At 36.6% G+C, this 25,426-nt stretch overlaps 1 protein-coding gene across 4 annotated transcripts in view; it reads left to right on the forward strand.

Annotated features, from left to right (window-relative positions):
- agbl1 (AGBL carboxypeptidase 1) overlaps positions 1-25,426 on the forward strand; it is a 211,838-nt gene that overhangs the window by 150,193 nt on the left and 36,219 nt on the right. For all 4 annotated transcript variants that reach the window (XM_084396546.1, XM_084396547.1, XM_084396548.1 and 1 more), the window contains 3 exons: positions 17,972-18,101; positions 20,103-20,234; positions 21,255-21,431. In XM_084396546.1, the coding sequence (XP_084252672.1) occupies positions 17,972-18,101; positions 20,103-20,234; positions 21,255-21,431 (439 nt within the window). The remainder of the gene's footprint in view (positions 1-17,971; positions 18,102-20,102; positions 20,235-21,254; positions 21,432-25,426) is intronic.

The following is a 25,426-nucleotide window of genomic DNA, read 5'->3' on the forward strand; positions in this document are numbered from 1 at the left end:
TTTAAAGGCCAGTTACTTCATGGATCCAGGATACTATGCATCCTGATAAAGTTCCCTTGGCCTTTGGAATTAAAATAGCCCCACATCATCACATAGCATTCACCATACCTAGAGATTGGCATGGGGTACTTTCCATAAGATCATCTCTCAATGCAAATCAAACCAGCTATTAGGCTAACTGAAATAAAACCATGCCAATCTCTAGGTATGGTGAAGGCTATGTGATGATGTGCGGCTATTTTAATTCCAAAGGCCAAGGGAACTTTATCAGGATGCATAGTATCCTGGATCCATGAAGTAACTGGCCTTTAAAAATAAAAATCTGCCTGCCTCTATGGAAATTTAACATAGGGGTGTACTAACTTATGCACCCTGTATTTTAAGGAAGAACATTTATTTATTTACGATACATTATTCATTCACAAAGAAAATTGGTGTCCTTAAAGGTTGGATTTTTCCTAATTTTTTTAATTAAGGCATTAAGTTCAATTTCCAAAATATGATTTTTTATTCCTCTTTTTAGTCAACTTTAGCATGGGTGTATTAACTTATGCATTGCACTGTATATTGATGTGCACGGATAAATCATTTATAATACATTCTGCAATATCCATAAAAACATGAATAGTCCATTTTGATTTCATGGTGACTAAAGCTGTTTGGTATCACTTGAAATTAGTTGTAGAAATGGACGTATCTGTGAACATTAGAGTCTTAATTATTAGAATTTAGCTGTGATTGTTTAAGGAATGGCATCATTGTAAAAGAGTTGAGTGTCGATCTTGAATATGAATAGGTTTTCATTACTAAGCTTAATTTTTGTATTAAATATTACCTGAAATAAGAGGGCAGTTGTTATTTGGTCTTAATTTTCTGACCACTGCCTTGTGTTTTCAGTTGAGTCCAGTCTATTTTTCACCTCAGGAAGAAGTTCTGTTCCTTTGCCAACTCTTGCCTGGGGACAAATTAAGACACAGTGAGGTATATCTGAATAAAACTGCAGGCCTCACAAAATGCTCTGTCCTCTATTGGCAAAAGCACCTGAACTGTACAAAAACATTGCCACGTATGTGTTTAGATTTTTATACAGCTAGACATAAGCCAGTATTACAGCCATGCTGTCCGGGCAAGATAACACTGAGTGCTATGAGTAAGCGAAGCACTTCGCTTTATCCCCCTCAACTCGTACAGAACTTCCCGGGACTAAACTCCGATCCAGTGATTGCCAGGCACAAGCCAAATGTAGGAGTGTAAATGTATGATAAAACTGTCATTTCGCAAATGATAGATGTAGCTTAGCTTGCATTTCATTTGAGAGCAAAATAAGAGTTTAATCCTTCAGTTGTGCTGGATTGTCATGCTAGTTGTTTTGATGCTTCTTAGACTTAGCAGATGAGTGTCAAGAATTAACAGGTAGCAACAAAACTTGCATATTTGACGTCGCTTTCATCTCAAAGCGTTAAAATGAGGATCAGTATTATGTCTGAGATGAGAACAAACTATTATATAGATGTTAGCCTGTTCTGTTCACATCAAAAGAGCCAAATGAATACCCAGCAACCCCAGTTAACCCAGCAGAACAGAACTTCCGCTAGTCGTAAATGTGAAGCGACAGCTTCATATCAGTAACACATAATACTTCTAATGACACTGTAAGTCTCTATTGCCTAGGCAAATTGAAGCTTGTTGCAGAAACCCAAATGTAGACTTGGACAGATTGCTGGTATGCATAAAAGGCTTTACTATTTCAGATTTTTCTAGAATAGGAGCTTGAGATGAAATGAGGACTTGAAGCTTTGGGATGTTAAGGCATAAAACATACACACAATTACGTGAACGCAAATACTTTTTCGATTGCTGTTCTGAAATGTGCCAGAATGTGTTCTATTACAAAACCACAAGGGGCTTTTGCAACATTAATGTTTAATCATAACGGTCACATCGACAAATGACCGAGTAGTGAATCACAGCAGATTTGGTTCAGTGGGAAGTCAGTAATAGGGCAATAGAATAGGGAGTAGACAAATAAAATAATATTTTTCCTATAATTATTATAGATAGGTCAAATTACTTTTTTTTACTAATTTTTTGTTTTCAATATATTAATTTAACTGATTACTTATGATTGTCTAATTCTACATTCGTTAATTTATTTATCCACATTTACAGTTGAGTACTTGATTGATTTGATCTATTTTTCTTCACAACTCATTTAGCATTTTCACAGTTTTTTATGGTTGATAGTCATTTGGGAAACTGATAAATCAATTCAAGAAACAATTGAATTTTTACTTTAAAGCCTAAATACTGACATTGTGAACAATCAGTTTGAAGAGAATCCTGTAGGGCTGGAGCTGCCTAATACATGGACTGCATACGTATCCCACAATCCTGTGGTTTCAATTCTGTGACATTTGAGCTCAAAATAAAGATGCCGTCTGAAAGTTGCGGTTGATGGGGTTCGTGTGTGAATGTATGTTTTTGACCAGATTTTTCCACTTTTGATGTCATTTCTAGCAAGAAATTACTATTGTTCTTATTAAATATTTGCTCAGCTATCACCAAATTTGATACGCAGCCCTAGGTTAATGCCACAGAGATTTGAAGGTAACTCTGGCGCCCCCTTGAGTACTGGAGTTTGTTACTGCCACAAGAACATGTTAAGTATGTACTAGAAGACCATAAGCATTTGTGTCTGTATTTGCATATATGCGTACAGTATGTTACTGATATAATATACTAGATATCATAGCCGCGGGAACATATTTTATCAGGGGGGTGCTATGGGCGGGGCTTGATATTGCGGGGCGGTGCTATGGTAGAGTTTTTTTTAAACAAAATCCTAATATTAAACAGCCCAAACAAAAAGATGAACATACAAATGAATGAGTAGGCCTACAGAGTTGTGAGAATGCTCAGAACTCATGATACATTGAGAACAGCTCACAGTACGTTAGTACATTCACACTGAAAAACAATGGAAAAGTAGCAGAGTGGAATGGTTGACGTTCTGTGTGAACAGCCCCTAATGCCGATGAATGCTTTAATCAATACATCCATATTTAGTTTTTTCACATGCATTAAATGAGTGTCAAATCAGTTCTGAGATGCTGGTCCTCAACCAGTGTCACGTCACTCATGTGAGATCGGCTTATTGCCTCATGATATATTCATTTCTATAAAACCCTATTCGACAACATATAAAAACGGAATAATCTTTAGAGTAATTTTATAAAGGTTGAAGGTGTTCTTAAAAAACAGGTTGAAAAACAAAAAGTTATTTAAAAGTCATGTCATCTTAAATTCCAATGTAGTTAAACAGCTGTCGTCAGGGGGTGCAGCAGCACCCTCAGCACCCCTAGTTCCCGCGGCCATGCTAGATATGAATATTTTTGGCCAATAATGAAGCATTTTATTTTTAGTTATTTAGCTCCTGACTTCTTTGTTTGTGAAACCAAACAATGACCTGAACCCTGTGTTTGTGGGAGTTTTGAATGTGTAAGCACTTGATCCAACATCACCCCTGAATATGCATAACTCTGCACTTTCCTGCATATTTTTGAAACGTATCGTTTCGCACCAGCAGTGGCTCAAAACCTAAGTTGTGAATCATTCAACATATTTGATCTTATTTCTTCTTCTGAGGTATGAAAAACATCTGATTTACAAAAGCATCTGCACTGCTACAATGGAAAATATTAGGAATTCGTAAGAATAAAAGAGATGAATTAATAAATTACAAGCCTAAACAATAATATTGTTTTCAACAAAGACACTGTAATGAGATGCCTTTGAAGAGCGAGGCGTAGTGTTAAACTTGCTTGTTTATTTAAATGAAGTTGAAACCTGTGTATTTTACATGGGGCTCATTTGAATTCCACGGTGTGACCGTTTGGCCGTAGACGGCGGTTGACGTGATTATTCTAAGCCAAAGTGAACCTCCGCATTCTTAAAGATAAGAGGGCGTGTGTGGGCGGTCATGTGTGCTGGTGTGTGGGAATATTTTACAGTAGATGTTGTGAGGAGTGCTTCTCTTTTCAGTATTGAACACACATACATGCTGTAAGTGAGCAAGAGGGATTTCTAGCTGTCTGTAGTGAACTTTGTAATGTCTTTAGGAAGGTGAGAAGAGATTTGGAGAATTTTTTTTTTTTCTTGCATTTTTGATTAAAAATATACCGTTTTTTGGCCAGAATATTTGTGTATTTTATTTTTTGAAAAAAATTATAATATTGAAAATCGGGGTATGGTGAGGGGCTGGGGAAAATAGAAACAAACAATGGCAACCTATTGCTTTTGGATATTGCCAAATTATTAATCACAGTCAAAAGTTGTGGATCCCATGACTTCCTTAAAAGTGACTTTATGAAGAAACAAGCCCAAATTCGCTTATATTAGGTGAACATAGTAACACTGCCTCACAGCCTTGTTTTCATTCACGTCAAATAAAATAGGGTGTCATGTTTCCAGAGTACCATAATCCAATTTCTGATTATTTGAACTCAAAAGCTGTTTTCTGCTGCCATGGTAGTATTTTTCTTCTATGCATTATGAATATAATTGAATATTTTATCATACTCTGGCATCTTGCACAATATATGAAATTATAATACTGAGCGTGTGTAATGAAGATTCCAGTCCTTATTACAAAGGGAATATGAAATGACCGCTTTATTTTACTTTTTCCCCCAAGTTCATCATGAATATTTGAATTCACAAGCGAGCGAGTCGATCGAGCTTCAACGACTTTGTATTTGCTTCATTTTCTATAATTGCCACGCCAAACAAAAGGGGGATATTAAACAAGCTCATATGACTCCGTCTCCCCCTGGAGAATTTGTGTGCCCTGCAGGCATTAATAAGCAAAACATGAATATTCAAGACAAGGCCGCTTCAGATCTCCCTTATGCAATCTGCACTGGTGATAATGCCCAGCTGCCCAGTCGTGCACAACAAAAAGGCGTTTTGATTCCTAGCTAGAAATCATCATTATGAATGGAGAAATACCACCAGTACTTGCAATTAAACACCATTCTTTAAGATTAACACTGGGAGGAAAAGCATAGGATACTTTAGAGATACTATTGCTGTCTAGGGGAAAAGCAGGAGCATGTGGCGCCCAATGCGGGGACCTCCCAGCGGTGACAAATCGCTGGTAATCGGTTGCCGTGTATGTTAGCCGCAGCCAAGGAGAGCATTACGTTCATTTCACATTTCTGAAAGAGGTGTCATCTCCCTTTTATGTTGATGGATATTAACAGGGTTTGGCAGTGTAGATGCTTGAGGAACGTGTAGGCAAGGCCTTCAGACCTGAATGACGCTTCTATTCCGGTATAAGAGCAGGGGGCGTCTGGAAGTGGCAAGTGGCTGGTTTGTGTTGGCCTGTCACTGATGCTGATTACCTTGCGCTTTAGAAGTGCCACACACAAGCTAATATGAAGCGTTCTGGAAGAGTACGTAGGAAGCATGAAGGTCATGTTTGACAGCTGAATTATACGCTACTACAGTAGGATTCATGCTACCTACGTGGTCCATTTATGCTGAAATGCAGATTGAATTCAGCGTGGATGGATATTTTAGGCTGGTCAAATCAATATAGCCGTTTCGGTTGATGAAACTTGTCAGGGGTTCTCAACTGGTGGGTTGAAAACCAAAAAACAAGGATAAATGCAATTAAAGAGATAGTTCGCCGAAAAATCCCTCAAGTCATTTCAAACCTGTATGACTTATTTTTTTTCCTGCAGAACGCAAAAGATATTTTAAAGAATGTTAGGGTACAAACAACATTTGACCCCATTTGGCTTTGATTGTCCCTGGACAAAACATTTTCCAAGACATTGCATATACATTTACTCATTTACAAATGAGTAAACTATCCCTTTAAAAAATGCAAATAGGTATATTTGCATGTATGTTTTGGATAGCATGATAATTAGGCTCTTACATTTTTAAGTGGGAGGAGAAAGTGCTTCCTTTCTCATTAGCTGCTGATGTCAAAGGATGTTCATTCAATGGTATTTTGGTGCAAATTCTTCAGAAATTATGCAGATGTCAACATGGACAGATTGCTTAGCATGAAAGTAACGGAAAATGTGGCATATTTAGTAACCAAAGTGTCCATTTTTCGTTTTTCATGTTCATGGTAATATTAATAGATGAAAATGTTTGATTTTAAAGCCATTAGTGTTACTTTTGTTCGATAAACCATTTTGGTTCTGTGTTGTGTGGCCACTTGATGTTCAGTATAAAATCTGCTTGGCAAAAGCCATTATGAATTCATCGGTTATGAAGGATGTTGAACTCAGTGCTTGAGGAATTGCTTAATTGGTTATATTAACAGCAAAGCCGTTTTTAACCAAATAGAGTCTCTGTTGTAGCTGTCATTTATGCTCGTGTCCTACATCTGCTCCCCCGTCTCATTCCCTAGGATTTGTCCTTAGGGACACGTCAGTCATGTAGCCTCACTGGAACAATAGTTTTGCCGGAGCTTTGAATGGGGATGAGGGACTAAAGAGGCATATGTTGTATTGGAAATTATATTTAATTTAGAAGCAAAAAAAAGACAGTCACTACTAACAATAAGAAAAGCATCGAATTTTCATTGCTCAAGGTTAACGGAAAGTAAAGGTATGTGTCGTGACTGTTTAAGGAAGTAAATGTGTCGTGATTGTTTGAGAAAGTCTGAGGAATCTAATTTGTAGAGCCAAGGTAATTCAGCACAGATATGTCAATACAAAAATAACAGATATTTGACATATTTTCTGGAAGTAAACCAAAAATGTCTGTTTTCTTGTCTTGTTTACTGTTACTCAAGTTATTCAGTGTCATAAAGGACTTAGTCAAGTGCTATAGTTCTTGTTTAGTGTGCAAGGGGATGCAAATCCATATTTATCACAATTAAAATATAATTGATTTATTATTTAGATATATAATAATTTACATTATTTGTAATTTAATTTTTTTTTTTTATCTGAGCAAAATTACAACTAAACATTCATTAATGCAGCTTTGACATTTTGATAATACCTTCTTTTGTGTCCAATGGGTTTAGGGAGACAATAGGGTAAATGACAATGTTTATTTTTAAACAAAATATCTGCAGATAGTGCGACCAGTGTTGGGGTTTACTAATTACACATTACTAATAATTACTAATAATGTGAGATACGTAATCAGATTACTTTTTTTCAAGTTACGTAATGCATTACTTTTAAAAATAACAACAAAATATCTGATTTACAGTTTACTTTATTTTCCCATTTAATGACTGACACCTCTCCTGAGGCGTTGTGCACGCCGCTGTGTAAACATGATGGTTATTGTCGTTTTAAACTAAATGTTAGCACTCATCTCTCTTGAACAAAAACATATTAAATATTCCTCAAAATGAATAAAAGCACATCTGCAATAATTAAATATGTTAAATAAAACTAAAATACTTTCGCCTGGTTTCACAGACAGGGTTTAGACTTAGCCAGGATTAGGCTTTAGTTCAATTAGGACATTTGAGTAGTTTTATTAACAAATGTCTTTGCTGCTGACCTTTAAATGGTTAGTTCACCCAAAAATGAAAATTCTTTCAGTAATTACTCACCCTCATGTTGTTCCAACCCCGTAAGACCATCGTTCATCTTCGGAACACAAATTAAGATATTTTTGATTAAATCTGAGCGCTGGCTCACTCCTCCATAGACTTCTAGGTGACCGTAACTTGCTGGCCCAGAAAAGTTATTAAAGAGATCGCTAATATAGTCCAAGTGACTCCAGTGGCTCAATCTTAAGTTTATAAAGCGACGAGAATACTTTTTGTGCACAAAAAACAACAAAAATAACAACTTTATTCCACTATTCATTTCCTTCTCTCTGGGCCTCGAGTTAGTTCACGTAGTGTTTTTGCGCAGCGCGTCTGTGTTACACATCACGACGTAGGCTCACTATTGGCCGACGCTGGTCATGTGTGTGATGCGTGTGACGTACAACACAGACGCGCTGCGCAAAAACACTACGTGAACTAACTCGAGGCCCAGAGAGAAGGAAATGAATAGTGGAATAAAGTCGTTATTTTTGTTTGTTTTTGCGCACAAAAAGTATTCTCGTCGCTTGATATACTAATGATTGTGCCACTGGAGTCACTTGGACTATATTAAAAATCTCTTTAATACATTTTCGGGGCCAGCAAGTTTCGGTCACCTAGAAGCCTATGGAGGAGTGAGCCAGCTCTCAGATTTCATCAAAAATATCTTAATTTGTGTTCCGAAGATGAACGAAAGTCTTAAGGGGTTGGAACAACATGAGGGTGAGTAATTACTGACAGATTTTTCATTTTTGGGTGAACTAACCCTTTAATGATCTAATTCAACCATACTAATAAGCAAAAATCACTTTAGATAAACATCACATTTGTCTTTTGTTTTTTGTTTTTTATTGCTGAAGAGTGTTGAACTTTATTCTCCTGCATCTTATTCTACTGCAATCCTGAATGGGGGCACAGCTAAAGGGTTTGTTTGAGCTGCGCCCTCTACTGTACAGGCGTGAATTAGCATTTCCTTCAGAGGCTTATTCATTTCACTTTTGGTGTGAAGAGGCCTGTACATTTCCCAAAATGTCTTTGTTATTTAAAAATCAAAACAAGCAAGCCCAGCTTAGGTGAGAAAAAGTAACTTAAAAGTAACGTAACACATTACTTTCCATAAAAAGTAACTAACACAATTAGTTGCGTTTTAGGGAGTAACGAAATATTGTAATGCATTACTTTTAAAAGTAACTTCTCAACACTGGGTGTAACATGCTTTTTCTTTTCTTTTTTTTCTAAAATCAAGTTCAAAAATCTGAGAGGGCATGATGCTTCTGTCAAACTTGAATACGTTATGTAAACAGAATGCTTTCTTTATGAAGACAATTGTTTGCAGATTTCATAGGCTTTACTTGCTTTATTAAAGCACACAAATCCTCTGTGACCTTGAGCGGATAGATCCATATTTTGTTCATTTCTTTCATAATGTGTTGTGATGAGAACTCAAGGTTTAGCTAATGCCTCCCTCTTTTCTCTGATGTCCCTGTTTTGTTGCTTATGAAAGATGGTGCTCCATTTTTCTTTTCCACAGTTTTTCTGTGGCAGAGTCAGTCAATCAGTTGCACTCCACACTATTCACTGGGGTGACAGATTGTTCCCTATTCTTGAAATGATGCAAAGCCTCACTCTGGAAATCATTAATTAAAAAAAAAGATTTTCTGCGTCTTCGCAGTCATTAAGTAGTGATGTGAGAATTGTAACACTTCTATTTTTGAAATTAGACCAATTCCCAGAGGGGCAAACAGCAACGTTACATCTTTATATATATTCAGTACTGTGCAAAAGTCTTAGGCACGTTAGTATTTTCACTCCAAAAAAATGGTTTTAGGCCAGTTATTTATATCTCTTGCTGTAGTGTGTCAGTAGGAAATATCAGTTTGCATTTCCAAATGTTCATTTTGCCATTAGTTGTAATAATCCAGTGAGATGTTTGAATGCACTAGGAGTCTGAGAACAGCTGGTATGCTCCACATGGAGATCTGATCTCACCATCATCGAGTCCGTTTGGGATTACATGAAGAAACAATAAAAACTGAGACAGACTAAATCCAGAAGAACTGCGTCAACGTTTCCGAGTTTCTTGAAGAAACCTGCCTGCGAAAGCTACAATACTGTGAAAAGTTTTAGGCACAGTCTCACTGGATTATTACAATTAATGGTAAAATGAATGTTTGGAAATGTAAACTGATATTTCCTACTGACACAATACAGCAAAATAAACAAATAACTGGTGAAAATACTAAACTTTTGCACAGTACTGTATATATAACGGGACAGAAGTCACGGATCGGTATGTACCTCCGTTTTGGGGTCACGGTTCGATACGAGTACATATTGAACTGTCGATACGAATACGGTACAATTCGGTACAACATGAAAAGATGGTCACTCTTTAGTTTAGGGTCCAATTCTCACTATTAACTAACTATTAACTATAACTTTTACCTCAATAAACTCCTAATTACTGCTTATTAATAGTTTGTAAGGTTGTTAAGTTTAGGTATGGGGTATAATAATGGGATGTAGAATAAGGACATGTAGAATAAGGCATTAATATGTGCTTTATAAGTATTAATAAACAGCAAATGTTCTAGTTATATGCATGCTAATAAGCCACTTAGTAGTGAATAAGAATTGGACCCTAAACTAAAGTGTTAGCGGAAAAAGCAACAAATCCACAATGCTCGGAAACTTTTTATTTATTTTGAATAGACAGTAGTGCAAATTACAGTTTGTTCCGCCTAGCAGCATTTAGTCCCCTAGTTACAGTACAGCCTCCTTTAGTGTATTAAGCACTAAGCAGTAAACAGAATGCACTCTTGCATAGGCCTATTTTATTTTTATTTTTTGCAGGGCTGATAAAAAACTAAATGTATTTGGTCACAATCAGCTACAAAACTGAAAAGCATCTTGTGTTATAAAAGTACAAAATAAAACTTGCATTAGGAGTATTACAATTTGCTCCACTGTGTGTGTGTGTATATACACTACAGGTCAAAAGTTTGGAAACATTAAGTTTTTTATATTTTTGAAAGAAGTCTCTAATGCTTATCAAGGCTGTGTTTATTTGATCAAAAAAACAAAACAAAAACAATAATATTGTGAAATAGTATTACAACTTAAAATAATAGTTTTCTATTTGAATATACTTTAAAAAATAATTTATTCCTGTGATGCAAAGCTGAATTTTCAGCATCATTACTCCAGTCTTCAGTGTCACATGTGACATCCAGTCTATCACATGATCCTTTAGAAATCATTCTAATATTCAGATTTATTATGAGTGTTGGAAACAGTTCTGCTGCCTAATATATTTGATGAATAAAAGGTTAAAAAGAACTGCATTTATTCAAAATTAAAAAAATATTTTCTAATAATTTAAATCTTCTTTACTATCACTTTTTATCAATTTAACACATCCTTGCTGAATAAAAGTATTGATTTATTTCAAAAAAAGAAAGAAAAAAATTACTGACCCCAAATTACTGACTGGTAGTGTATATTGTTGTTACAAAAGATTTCTATTTTTAAAAAAGTTGCTTCTTTTTTTAAATTTTAAAACTTTTTATTCATCAAAGTATCCTAAAAAAGTATCACAGGTTATGAAAAAATATTAAGCAGCAGAACTGTTTCCAACTTTGATAATGAATCATCATATTAGAATGATTTCTAAAGGATCATGTGATTAGACTGGAGTAATGATCCTGAAAATTAAGCTTTGCATCACAGAAATAAATGATAATTTAAAGTATAATAAATTGAAAACCAATTATTTTAAATTGTAATAATATATCACAATATTACTTTTTTTCTGTATTTTTTATCAAATAAATGCAGGCTTGATGAGCAGAAGAAACTTCTTTCAAAAACATTAAAAATAGTAATGTTTCCAAACTTTTGACCTGTACTGTATATATATGCTATACATGTATTTTCTTAATTTTCTATCACCCCCAGTCTTCTAAGTGGTGGCAGACATATGATCAATTAATTCATGTTTGATTCTTTTTTTTTTTTATAGTCTGGGACGTGGATTTCTAAAATGATAAGTTTAAAAGGGTTTGGCAAAATAATATTAATTAGGTTGATAGGTAACCCAAAGTGCCATTTATTAACACCTAACCAAATTAATATTCATGACCAGAACCATCACCGTGTTCTGAGGTCACAAGCAGCTCGCCAGCAGCTCCTCTCTTTTTGGCGCTGCTGCTTTGCCATCTATAAAACACTGTCAGGAACATTAGTTCTGATAAACAAATGCCAAAAGTTGCTTTTTAAAAAGCACTAAATGGAAAACTCTGCCTTAAGATAACGCCTATCATTTAATAATTCATCATTCCTGTAGTTTAATTGTTGAATGGAACGTCATTATGAACACGATAATCCCTGCAGCCTCTCTTCAAAGTTATATTTTACCATAACAGTCACGTCTCACTATATTCACTATAAATGCACTTCACGCTTACTTGCCCCTCTTCCTCCACCGATAAGAATGTGCGGCTAAAAAGGTAGAGCATAATTACTGCATTGTGCAGTTTAAAGGTTTACAGAATTATGGCCTGTGTGCCCAAAGTCAAAATTTTGACATGATTTTAAATGAATACACTGTATGATTAATATATCGATTAACTTATTCACAATGGGGCTGATTAGATGTATAAAAAAACATTCAGAGAATGACAAATATTTGTGTATAAATACAGTACTTTATATTCTGTGACTTGACTTTTTGTTTTCATTGACTAAAGACTTACATAGATCTGTTCACTGATTCATTTTGTAACTTGACTCTTTTGATTCCATTCCCCAAAGATGCATGCAGATTTGTTCACTGTGACTCTTTTGATTCCATTCACCTAAGATTCATGCAGATTTGTTTAATTATTCACTAAAGAGTTGTTTGTAATTTGAATGTTTACTAATTAATTCTGTGAATATTTCTGTACTATAGGTTACAGTACCTGGTGACCGTTAAGGAAGAAAAATAAAACGTTAAAAGACTTCTGTAAACAAGTCAGTTCTCTAAAAAGATTGATTTGTTTAAAAACAATAAAGCTCTAATATTGTTGAGAATCACTGGACTTGATGTGAACAGGCCTTTATACGCAGACTGAAGAGGAAACTTGTCAAAACTGGCCCGGCAAGTTTCTCTTCTTGAATCAAACAATAGCCAACAGCACTATCCATTATTGATGGCTGAAATACAAAATAACACTTCACTTTCAGCTTGAAGGTGAACCAACAAGATACCCGTTCCCTTAAGTACTGATGAGTCAGAGGAGACGTGTGGGAGAAAGACTTTACATCATCAGATCTGGGCTCACAGAGTCGGCTAGTTTTTCTCTGACCTCAACCTCTATCATCCATGCCATCAGCACAGTACAAACAAAAGTGAAAATGAATTTTCACTTTCCAATTTCCGTTAATGGCAGTTCTTCGTGTCCCACCAAAGATTCTGCCGCAGGCAGATTTTTATTTTTAAAGGCCAGTTACTTCATGGACCCAGGATAATATGCATCCTGATAAAGTTCCCTTGGCCTCTGGAATTAAAATAGCCCCACATCATCACATAGCCTTCACCATACCAAACCAGCTATTAGGCTAACTGAAATAAAACCATGCCAATCTATAGGTATGGTGAAGGGTATGTGATGATGTGGGGCTATTTTAATTCCAGAGGCCAAGGGAACTTTATCAGGATGCATAGTATCCTGGATCCATGAAGTAACTGGCCTTTAAAAATAAAAATCTGCCTGCCTCTATGGGAATTTAACATAGGGGTGTACTAACTTATGCACCCTGTATTTTAAGGAAGAACATTTATTTATTTACGATACATTATTCATTCACAAAGAAAATTGGTGTCCTTAAAGGTTGGATTTTTCCTAATTCTTTTAATTAAGGCATTAAGTTCAATTTCCTTTTTAGTCAACTTTAGCATGGGTGTCTAAACTTATGCATAGCACAGTATATATATATATACACGTGTGTGTGTGTGTGTGTGTGTGTGTGTGTGTGTATTTGCTAGATTGTAAATTCTGACATAATATTAGCGAGTAAAAGGCTCTGTTGTGTACATTCTTATAGTACCATCAACCAATCAGCCATGATTACCTTAATTGGCTCAAAAACACCCATAGTATCCTTTTTTCTGGAAACGATCAGTTCACAACAGTGCCATCTTTGATATCTTTTCCTTTTTCTTCTCGCTCGACTAAACGTCACTGATTGTGCCCATCTCAGCTGATGGAGATTTGAGTAGAAAACGAGGATATAACCTCATTAGCCGAGGCGACGAAAAGCTATTGAGACTGATCCAGCTGATATATCTGTAACCATGAGAGTAAATTGAACTGTCCTGCTTCAGTAAGTTGATCAGGAAGTGACTGTGTGTGCGCAGTATAATAGTGTGTGTGAGTTCAAAGGGTTAGTGTCGGCTGAGAGGACGCGTCTTTCACTTTACGGTCACCCAAAGACGATGTCAGTATTATAACAGTCTGATAATGGAGTAGTGTGTGTGTGTGTATTTGTTTATTTATTAACTAAAACACACACACATACATATATAGAAGACACATTAACATATATTATATTTAAAAACAGCACTTTGGATGAGAAGTGCTGCACAACAACAATCATACAATTTAAGTAACTCCAGGATTGCTTATCGATTTCTGAGATTATTGTTGCATCAGGTGGCTTGAGGAATCGTTTTTGTGTCCTTTCCTAATGGTTACCAAATCAATCATAAGCAAATTATACAAGATCTATATCGCACTGCATAATGCTTAGCAGTTAGACCCATAAAATAGATCAGCATTGGACGGATGTGACTGGAAGAGCGAGATGACATTTACATTTACATTTATTCATTTAGCTTTTATCCAAAGCTACTTACAAATGAGAACAATAGAAGTAGTTAAACTAACAATATGCAAGTGCTATGACCCTTCCCAGTTTAATCTAGCGCAGTACATGCATTTTTTAATTTATTTTTTTATAAATAGATATAGAATAGAAGATAAAGTGTTAGTATTAATGGATCAAGTGCTGCCGAAAAAAAAGCGTATTCAGCCGTTTCTTGAAAATGGCTATGGACTCAGCAGCTCTGGTTGAGTTAGGCAGGTCATTCCACCAGCAGGGAACAGTCATGGTAAAGGTCAGAGAAAGAGATTTTTGTGGCCCTTTGAGATGCTACCACAAGACGGCATTCACTTGCAGAGCGCAAGTTTCTGGATGGCACGTAAGTCTGAATGAATGAGTTTAGGTAAAAGGGAGCAGAGCCAGTGGTTGTTCTGTAGGCAAACGTCAGTGACTTGAATTTGATGCGAGCGGCAACTGGCAACCAGTGCAATTAAGTGAGGAGAGGAGTGACGTGTGCTCTCTTCGGCTCGTTAAAGACCTCTCTAGCTGCAGCATTCTGGATCAGTTGCAGAGGTTTGACAGTGCAAGCTGGAAGACCTGCCAGGAGAGCATTACAATAGAACAAGCGCTTGGACAAGGAGTTGTGTAGCATGCTCTGATAGGAAGGGCCTGATCCTCCTAATGTTGTATAAGGCGAATCTGCAGGACCGGGCAGTTCTAGCAATGTGGTCTGTAAAGTTTAATTGATCATCAATCACAACTCCAAGGTTCCTGGCTGACCTTGATGGAGTTATGGATGACGAACCAAGCTGAATGGAGAAGTTGTGGTATAGTGTTTGGTTGGCCGGGACCACAAGCAGCTCTGTCTTTATAAGGTTTAGTTGAAAGTGGTGGTCCTTCATCCAGGCAGGCAGGCTGAGATGCGAGCAGCTACCGTCGGATCATCAGGCTGGAATGATAGGTAGAGTTGTGTGTCATCAGCGTGGCAGTGATAGGAAAAGCCAGATGAGGCTTTGATAATTCCCCCCATTCTCTTATTTATCTGTGTTGTAGCTAAACTGAGCGTGATCTCTGGATGAAGTGATGTGTCTGGTCAACAGAGCACTATAACTACAGCACTTTCTCTCTGAGGTGATACTTGCATTGATTCCTCTCATTGACAGCCACTTCATATCCTTATGAATAGTTAATGTGAACAAATGTATGAGATGCAGTTTTCTCTCCAAAAACTCCCACTGTTCTGTCATTTCTTATCTCAGTGAGCATCAAATGCTTTTCTATTTTTCAGCGGGTGATTATAAAGGGGGAGTGACTTGCGTTAATGGCTTCATTATAACTTTTTGGATCATAAACTGTATAAACGATGATTGTGTTATAATCCGTATACACTTGAACAACAGTATTCTTAATTAAAGTCTTAACTAGCTCTTGCCCGCTGTGAAATAAATGTTTCTAGTGCAGTTAGCATTTGCATGCTGAAGCGTAATGTGTTTGCTTTTGTCAATGAGTCAGGAGGCATTTGATTGGATGTTTTGGATGTTGGCGGAAGCAAATGGCCCGTGGGTATTTAGTTTGTGAGGTCGAGTTGAGTCAAGAGTTTTTGAGGTGGGCGAAGACCAAATGATAATTGGGCATGCAGTTTTTGAGGTGGGTGGAGTAAAATGTCCACTGGGTGTTTTGTTTTGACGTGGGTGGAGTCAAATTACCATTAAGTATTTTGTTTTTGAGTTGGAGTCAAATGCTTATACTACATGGGTTAGTTACTATTTGATAAGCACCTTGGGAACCAAGATTGCCTAAAGTTGTTTGGTGGGTGGAGTCAAATGATCATTAGGCAATTGGTTTTTGAGATGAGTGGAGTCAAATTACATTAGGTGCTTTGTTTTTGATAGTCAACTGCCTATACTACATTGGAGTCAAATGCCCAATAAGTGTTCTATTTAGAGATGTCATTGAATGTTGTGTTTTTGAGGTTAGTTTGAGTAAAATGGCCATTAAACATTCAGTTCATGTGTTAATTGGTATTGGATGATGTCTTTTTTTTTTCTCTTAAATAATAAACCTGGAACTATTGTGTTTGAATTATATTTGGCCTTTGAGACCAGGGTTGCTTTGGGCTACTGCAGAATGTGTCATGCACTGCAGTGCACTAGGTGAAATATTGAGAAGTAGACATTTTAAAAGCAGGATGTGTTAGAGGAACTGTCAGTTTTCGTTGAACCATAAAAGGGGACAAAATACTGTTCCACCTCTCAGTTGTCATCAGACGCGAGAGCAGAGAAGTGTTCATAAATTATTCCTGTCAAGAACAAAATGGTGCCCCGAAAAAAAAAGAGGAAAAAACATGAAGTCATTGATGTCGTTCGTTGCAAAAGTCCTCAGTTTGGTTCATCAAATATTTACGATCTAAATATCAGGCAGTTGATACATAATGATCGACTGGGTAAACCCAGTCCGATCTGCCAGCGATTTGATTTCACTTTAAACTATAGACAGCTTTTAGGAGGAAAAATGTTCTTGCCGTTTCCACTTTGCTGCCCCCTGGGGTACATTGGAAACTGGCCTGAACAAGCGTGTTTTGTCGCCTACAAAATACAGTAATTTCCTTGTCTCCAGACCCATCGAATATGGCATTCTTGTTTATCATGAAAGTCTCTGGAGATTCTGGCATTTTCCTCAAACTTACTCAGCAACGAGCCACAGCTTTTCAGAGGGTTGTATTTATAGTCATGCGGTTCTGCTTTTCCTTTCATTTCTAATACATCTAACAGCATCTTAGTTTAATCGCTAATATCCTTAGAAAAAGTCTGTTTGAACAAACTGTTCAGAGGCAAAAAAGACTGCAGCTTCCATCTTTTGTTTTTGCGCAACCGTTATCAATGTCTGTGAAAACAACCACAGAATTTGATGAAAAGCCCGAAATTTTTGATGCAGAATATTTATTTTCAGGTGTCGATTGTGTTTTACTAAAATATTACAGGCTTTAGCTCATTCCAGATCAAGAACGATGCAGAGAAATCATCACACGGATCAGAGAGCAACTGTCTCGCTCAGCCATTTCAAACGCGGCCTATCAATTTGTTAATGTTTGAACATTGTGTCTTGTAATTGGCTTTCAGGGACTGAATGTGGGGGAGTCTATAGTTGGCAAGCTGCCTCCAAATGCCAGTAGGATTTTGTCTGGAGATAAAGCTCAGCTGCTGCTTGCTCTCTAATCAACAGACTGGTTGTGTGGTGCGCTAGATAGCTCTGTTCACCGGCGACCTTTCAGTAACCTGATATGGGAACATCACAATTGCACTGGTTTTAATATTCACACAGGTACACACACAAGCACAGAGAGAGTCAGATTGGTTATCTTGTCTTAAAACAGACAGCTGAATCAGATATTGGATTCTAAATTCAGATGGTTTTTGATGTTACTTTGATCCCTGGAAAATCGTTAAAGTGCTCATAAAATCCAAATAGGACTTTTAGTTAGTTTAAAGTTGGCTTTCTGTTCTTTTTAATCTCTCTTCTTTTCATTTATTTCAGTAATCGCTGTTCTCTCACCGCTGAGGATCTCAACAGACAGTGGCTGAAGCCGGACCCTAATTTAAGCCCCACAATTTACCACACCAAAGGCTTCCTCTATTACCTCAACAGCATAGGCAGGACTCCGCTGGTAAGTTTCCATTAAATCTCACTGCACTGTAACTGACCTATTGAGTCCTAAAGTTCCATGAGGGGCCCGCCGGAAATTGCTCCATGATCTTGAAGCTTTCCGCTTCTAAATGCAGGTCAGGGGCGACCAAATCCATAAATGTGTGTTGGGTACGACCGATATGGATATTAGACCATACAGACTGAAGAATGAGACCTCTGTGGATCTAAGCACTTCAGTGTTGATCAGAAATGCATTAAATTTAATTAAATTGATTAAATGAACTGTATTGCAAGTGATGAAGTCATGTCAGAAAGACTGACTTAAATGAGTGACTAATTAAGATATATTTTTTAAGAAGAGTAGAATAGATATATTACCATTGCACCTCACTTACAAAGATTTAGTTTTAAATTTAGTTACTAAATTATTAATTTGCCTCAGCCAACTGATAAATTTAAACGAGGGTTATCAAATGATTTAATAATTCAATGACAAGACGACGGACAGGAGTATAGTTCTATAATTCTCGAACTGCATAAATTATTTAGTGTTTTTGAATTAAATTAGTTGAGTAAAGGATTCAGTGACTCACTCATACAGACAGTCACTTGTTTCGTTCCTGAATGAATGAATGTTTTTGAATGAAACACTTGATTAAAGGATTCAATCACACACTCATGAAGACAATCGGTGTGTTCGACTTAAAACTGCTTCAAGGTTTTGAATGAATCCCAGATGAAACAGCTTTTTGATAGAATCAGTAAAGTAGATGATTAAACAGCTGATAAAGACAGTCCCTTTTTCCTCAATTTTATACTATCTGCCCTATATAGCATTCAAGATTAATAATCCAGAATACTATTTCGGGTGTATAGAATGCAAATTGGGACACACGGAGTAATCAGCATTTTGAGCAAATTATGTAATAATACACTAATAAAGACAGTCATCGTTGCCACCGACTGCCAAAACTATATATTTTGCAGAAAGAGTCAGAGTTTTAGATGACCTCTAGTTCATGTCTCCTAACAAAATTAAGAGCTTTTTTATTTTTAGTCAGGTCTATTCATAGCGTCTTGTCCAGTTCCTTTGAGCTTCTTCTGATGCTGTTAAAGCACTAAAGAATAGCATCTATCTTTACCTCCGTCCCTTTCCACCCCCTGTCCTTTTTCAAAAGAAGCTTCTCAGGAAATGGAGTAATGGACCCATTGCCCTATCTATGCAAGTCAGGGGGGGAAACAAAGCAACAGAAGTAGGGTTCGCCAACACTTTGGAGAGAATACACTATTAAAGATGGTTAAGTAACATTCCAGTACAACCCAAACTGATGCTTGCCAAAAAAAAAAAAAAAAAATAACGGTCTGGAACTGATGGAATGTTTATCTTATCTTATCTTAGATCTTTATCTATCTAAAATATTTATCTTAAAATAAATTATGCAATTAAGTGAATAAAAAATTATTCTGAAACGACCATTGGCAGGCCTGTAATTGAGTGGTACTGACGAACATTAGCGAATACTTAGCCAGATTTACATATCAATTATGCCACAATTCATAATTGATCACAGTACATGCAGCGTACCTGGTCAAAGGAACGTTGTCATTCCTCCAAAACCTACAATGTAAATTTTTTTTACTTGTGCAGTTAATGAATGAGGATGGAGTCCTCTTGTTGAGCCTTTACAAAAAGCTGACATGCACTGTCAACCAATTAGTGGTAACAAGAGACAACATTTGAATTAGAGTCTAAACTCAATGCATTGTCTAGCGTTTTATTCCCCTCATTTTACACGTATATGTGTCTTGTCACAAGATGAATTATGTTGCGCTCGGCCTAAAGTTAACGCTGTGTTGCTGTCGTGTCAGGAAAGCTAAAACAAGACGTTTTGTTTCCACCTGATGTTTGACCTCCTTGTCCTTGGCTGTTATTCACGCACACAGACGCACAAATACAACACAATCTTGCCATTTTCGCTCTATGTCTTTTGAAAAACTGCTGTGTTATCACATCCCACAGGTGTTTTGCGATTACCACGGTCACTCCAGGAAGAAGAATGTATTTCTGTACGGCTGCAGTATGAAGGAAACCCTGTGGCAGTCTGGATCTCCCATTAACACGGCCTCCCTAAAAGAAGACCCGGGATACAGGGTACACTTCCTGCCTATAACAAAGACATTCATACATGAGATCATCTTTAATATCTCAAATGTTTCTCCTGGATGATAATAAGATAAAAAGGGAGAAAGTGGTGAATTTTTGTTTTTGTCCCTTGACGATTTTTGTAGACTTGGTTCTGCCCATAGAAAAATCTCATTGGCCAAGTGGATATTAAACATAACATGTTCTGATTGGCAGTGATTTGCGTCACATCGATGATTTTCAAACAGACCCAAGTCTAAATAATGTCTCAAACTGTGCTCAGATTTACCAAGAAACCAGTCTGCAATCAAAAATGTGATATGTTTAATATGTTTAATTATTCCTGTGATGACATAGCAGCCATTACTCCAGTCTTCAGTGTCACATGATCCTTCAGAAATCATCTTATTATGCTGATTTGCTTTTTTAGAAACATTTCTTATGATTAATGTTGAAAACAGTTGTGCTACTTTATTTTTGTGGAAACCATAATCTTTAGTGTTTCATGTTTTGTAACATTATAAATGTCTTTACTGTCACTAGTGATCAATTAAATACATTTTTGGTGAATACAAATATTTAAGTCTTTAAAAAAATCTTACTAACCCCAAACTTTTGCCTGTTAGTGGATCTTATTCACATTAATTTCACAACTCTATAGTCTTTACTATATGGTCAGTCTCATTCATTTATATATTTTTTTTACTTCTATTTTATAATCAAAGTTGATTTGTCAATGTTACAAAACTGAGTGAGATCTCAATAACAGTTTAGTGCCCAAGGAAGTTTCTCCCCAACATAAGGCTGCGACGAATTGAATTAAAGGATAGGGATATGTATATGTAAATCTGTGGAATCTGTAATGTGAAAAATATGGCATCGCTGGCTGCTGTCTGTCTGCCATCTATGCAAAATAGTCTCTTAAACTAAATATACACAAAACTAGTACTAAAAACAGTGGAATAAAAATGCAAATACAATGAAATGCATGATGCTTTTTCAAACCGTATGCGTTGTTTGTATCGACAGACCATCGCAAAAACGCTGGACAGAATAGCACCTGCGTTCTCCTTCAACAACTGCAACTATCTGGTGGAGAAGTCTCGGGCGTCCACAGCGCGGGTGGTCGTTTGGAGGGAGATCGGTGTTCTCCGAAGCTACACCATGGAAAGCACTTATAACGGCTGCAATCAGGGCATCTACAAGGTTAGCCATTTTAGATGAAAGGGTCAGTCGAATACACGGTTTAGTGAATGAACTGTTTTACTTTCCTGTACTTTGTAGTTTTTCGATAAACGTCAGAGGGTTCACGAAACGGTTGTGCCACTTTTGGGTGCAGAATTTTAGTGCAAAGATCGCCATCTCATTCACTAATGATGATCAAGTGATGGAGAAGAGTATTATAGGCTTCCACATATTCATACAATGTAACTTTTTAAAAGGATAGTTATCCAACTTTGTTCAAGTTGTTCTAAATCTGTTTGAGTTTCTTTGTTCTGATGAACACAAAAGAAGATTATTGTTGGCAACCAAATAGTTTCTGGTCCCTATTGACTTCCATAGCATTTATTTGTCATACTATGGAAGTCAATGGGAAACAGCAACTGTTTGGTTACACACATTCTTCAAAATATCTTCTTTTGCTTTCAACAAAACAAAGAAACTCATACAGATTTAGAACAACTTGAGGGTGAGTAAATTACATAATTTTCATTTTTGGGTGAACTATCCCTTTAATGTGGCTGAAACATACCATACTCCATTTTTAATCAGATTAGCTGCAAGCGCCTAGCTTAAATCTGACCTTCTTTTTATCCCTTGGCATTCTCCATCTGGCTTTCCCACAGCCATCCTCTTCTCTAATGATGCTGTCTGAGGGACCATCCCTCGTTTTCCCAGGTATTCATTATCTACTCATCCTCGCACCATCTACAAGTTTAATAATCATTCATTAACCTGCTTATTTAGCCACATGCGGTTTTCAGATTGTAGCCTAGATACCTGCGTATCAGCTTCCCTGAGAATTAACTTCCAGAAGTTTTTTTTTTTTTTTTTACTTTTATGCAGAGTTTTTGTCTGGTTTGGTACCAGGTAACAGTATAAGAAACAAATGGAACAAATATGCATTTTGATTGTATTGCTAATTTGATATCTGTTCATGCAAAATGATCTTGACAAATTGTACAATTGTATAGGAAGTAGCTAGAAAATATATAGAAAATAGCTACCTGGTGACATTACCCAAGATGGCCACTGAGTGAACTGGCTTACCTTAAAAGGACTTGGTTCAAACAGTCATGTTGTACAGGCCAAACTTGGTAATATTAGCGATACTGGCAGATGGGATTTAGTCAAAGTAGAGTGATTCTAACGCGGTGACATTTGTGAACGTTCCAGGAGGTCTGGCAGCCCTTTAATAAAGGACAGGGTGCCGAATTACTCTTGACTATGGACTGCACCTCTAAAGGTTTTGCAAGTAAGAAAAATGTTTTCAGAAAGTGCTAATGGTTGAGGAGAAATGTCTGATACGAGAATGTCAGCTCTTGAGGGAGACATTTTATTAAGTTTAATCTCTTATTGTATGGGACTCGTAGCTCAAATAAAACAGACAGGATCTGTGCCAGCTAGCAGGTGGACAGGTGAGAACAGCCCTATTGTTTCTCAGTAAGACAGGATTGACTAACAAGACCTTAGAGTTATCCATCCATAATTGTTTACCATCCAATTTTTGTTATTTTGCTCAGTAACAGTTTTTTTTCTTTCTTATGCGTCAGTGTTAGATCTTCTCTGGCAGTCTGCCCAACAAATTTTGGAGTCTTCTCCTGACTGTTTATGTTTAGTTTGTACTGTTCAATGAAGCTGCCAGCCAAGCACCAGTCAGGGGGCTGTTTCTCAGACTGTAGTCTCTGATGTACTCCTTGTCTTGTTGTGCATCTGGAACGTCCATGTCTCTCACTGTGCTGGTTAGATCCACTTTGCTTTCTTCTTTCAAAACAGTAGTGTGTGGAACAGCCTTGGTCTCTCCAAAAAAAATCGGTTTATGTACTCAATATTTCAGCAACTAAAAAAGACAGTGTATTGATGCATATAATATATAATATTAAATACTGTAATATTAATAATAATAAGTAAATACACACTATGTATATATAATGTGTGTGTATATATATATATATATATATATATATATATATATATATATACAGTGCTATGCATAAGTTTAGACACCCATACTAAAGTTGACTAAAAAGAGGAATAAACAAATCATCTTTTGGAAACTGAACTTAATGCCTTAATTTAAAAAATTAGGAAAAATCCAACCTTTAAGGACACCAATTTTCTTTGTGAATGAATAATGTATCGTAAATAAATAAATGTTCTTAGGACACCCCTATGTTAAATTCCCATAGAGGCAGGCAGATTTGTATTTTTAAAGGCCAGTTACTTCATGGATCCAGGATACTATGCATCCTGATAAAGTTCCCTTGGCCTTTGGAATTAAAATAGCCGCACATCATCACATACCCTTCACCATACCTAGAGATTGGCATGGTTTTATTTCAGTTAGCCTAATAGCTGGTTTGATTTGCATTGAGAGATGATCTTATGGAAAGTACCCCATGCCAATCTCTAGGTATGGTGAAGGCTATGTGATGAAGTGGGGCTATTTTAATTCCAAAGGCCAAGGGAACTTTATCAGGATGCATAGTATCCTAAAAAAAATTTTTTTTAAATACTTACAAATAAAAATCTGCCTGCCTCTATGGGAATTTAACATAGGGGTGTCCAAACTTATGCACCCTGTATTTTAAGGAAGAACATTTATTTATTTACGATACATTATTCATTCACAAAGAAAATTGGTGTCCTTAAAGGTTGGATTTTTCCAAAAAATTTTAATTAAGGCATTAAGTTCAATTTCCAAAAGATGATTTTTTATTCCTCTTTTTAGTCAACTTTAGCATGGGTGTCTAAACTTATGCATAGCACTGTATATATATATATAGAGAGAGAGAGAGAGAGAGAGAGAATGTAATTGGATTTTAAATTAAATACAAATAAAAAAAACACAATTAACATAACATATTTTTATATTTATTATTATTTTATAATTAATATTGTACATAGTTTTTATGTATAAATGTATATTTTATTCGATTTATAACTACAAGTCATTTAAAGTCAGTTGTTGTGTTTCCGAACCTATCCGAATGTCCATTGTCAGACTAATCCGCATCCCTGTTGGTGTTTGAAGAGCGTATCGGACAATATGCAGGACGCATGAGCTTCTAAATGTGTATAGATTTGGACTAATGGATCAGAAAATCAGACATTTCATTACGAGCGGGGCATACAAGCGCAGCTGGCAGGCCAGATGTTTTGGTACATGTACTTTTAGCAATGGGCGGCAGCCCGAGAGTCTCTTGATTAAAAAGTCTGTACTAATATTCACTGCCGATGTCAGGAACCTGGCAGACCATTAGACTGTGGAGCCAATTCAAGTGGGCCCTCTCCGGGTCCTTTAATGTGAGTTAGTGTGAGTGGGAATGTTAAAAAAAAAAAGAGTGAGAGAAAAGAGTGGGGAGTGGATAGAAACTCCCTCTGTTCACAGCTAATTCATGCCAATTAGCAGCTCAGACGAGCTCTGGGATTCGGGAATGGAGCGAAGCTTAATTACGTTCTCAGTCAGTAAATCAGAGCCCAGGTCATTCGGAGTAACGCTGTCTCTGAAATGTCATCACTGCCTAGCCGAATCCCTGATCAGATAGACAGCTACACCTGTACCATAAAAGAAACATCTTACTAAATCTGAGCTTTGGGCGGGAAGCTTTTTTTTTTTGCTCTGGACTGAAAAGGAAGTGAAACTTATCCATTTTCCCAGATTGCCAATGACACCGGTAGGACCTTTTCTGACGGTCTCCCACTCAAAGCAGTGGTGTCTTTTGCCAAACGAAGGATAATCTTCAAAAGGAATCTCATTTGCATCACAAAGACGGCACCTTTAATCACCTTAGCTTTGCAATTTCAGACTGCCGAATGAAATTCCCCACTTCCTTTCCTTTGCACTTCTTTCTCTTCTAAACTTAATCAGCTATTGTCATTTTTTTGAGGAAACACGTGGATTAAGATAAACGAGAGGCGTGATGAAATTGGTACAAAGTTCGTTTAATTAAGTATGCCGAGTGCTACATTCTGATTAG

This window comes from Rutilus rutilus, assembly GCF_951802725.1.
Source record: "Rutilus rutilus genome assembly, chromosome: 23".
Classification (NCBI taxonomy): domain Eukaryota; kingdom Metazoa; phylum Chordata; class Actinopteri; order Cypriniformes; family Leuciscidae; genus Rutilus; species Rutilus rutilus.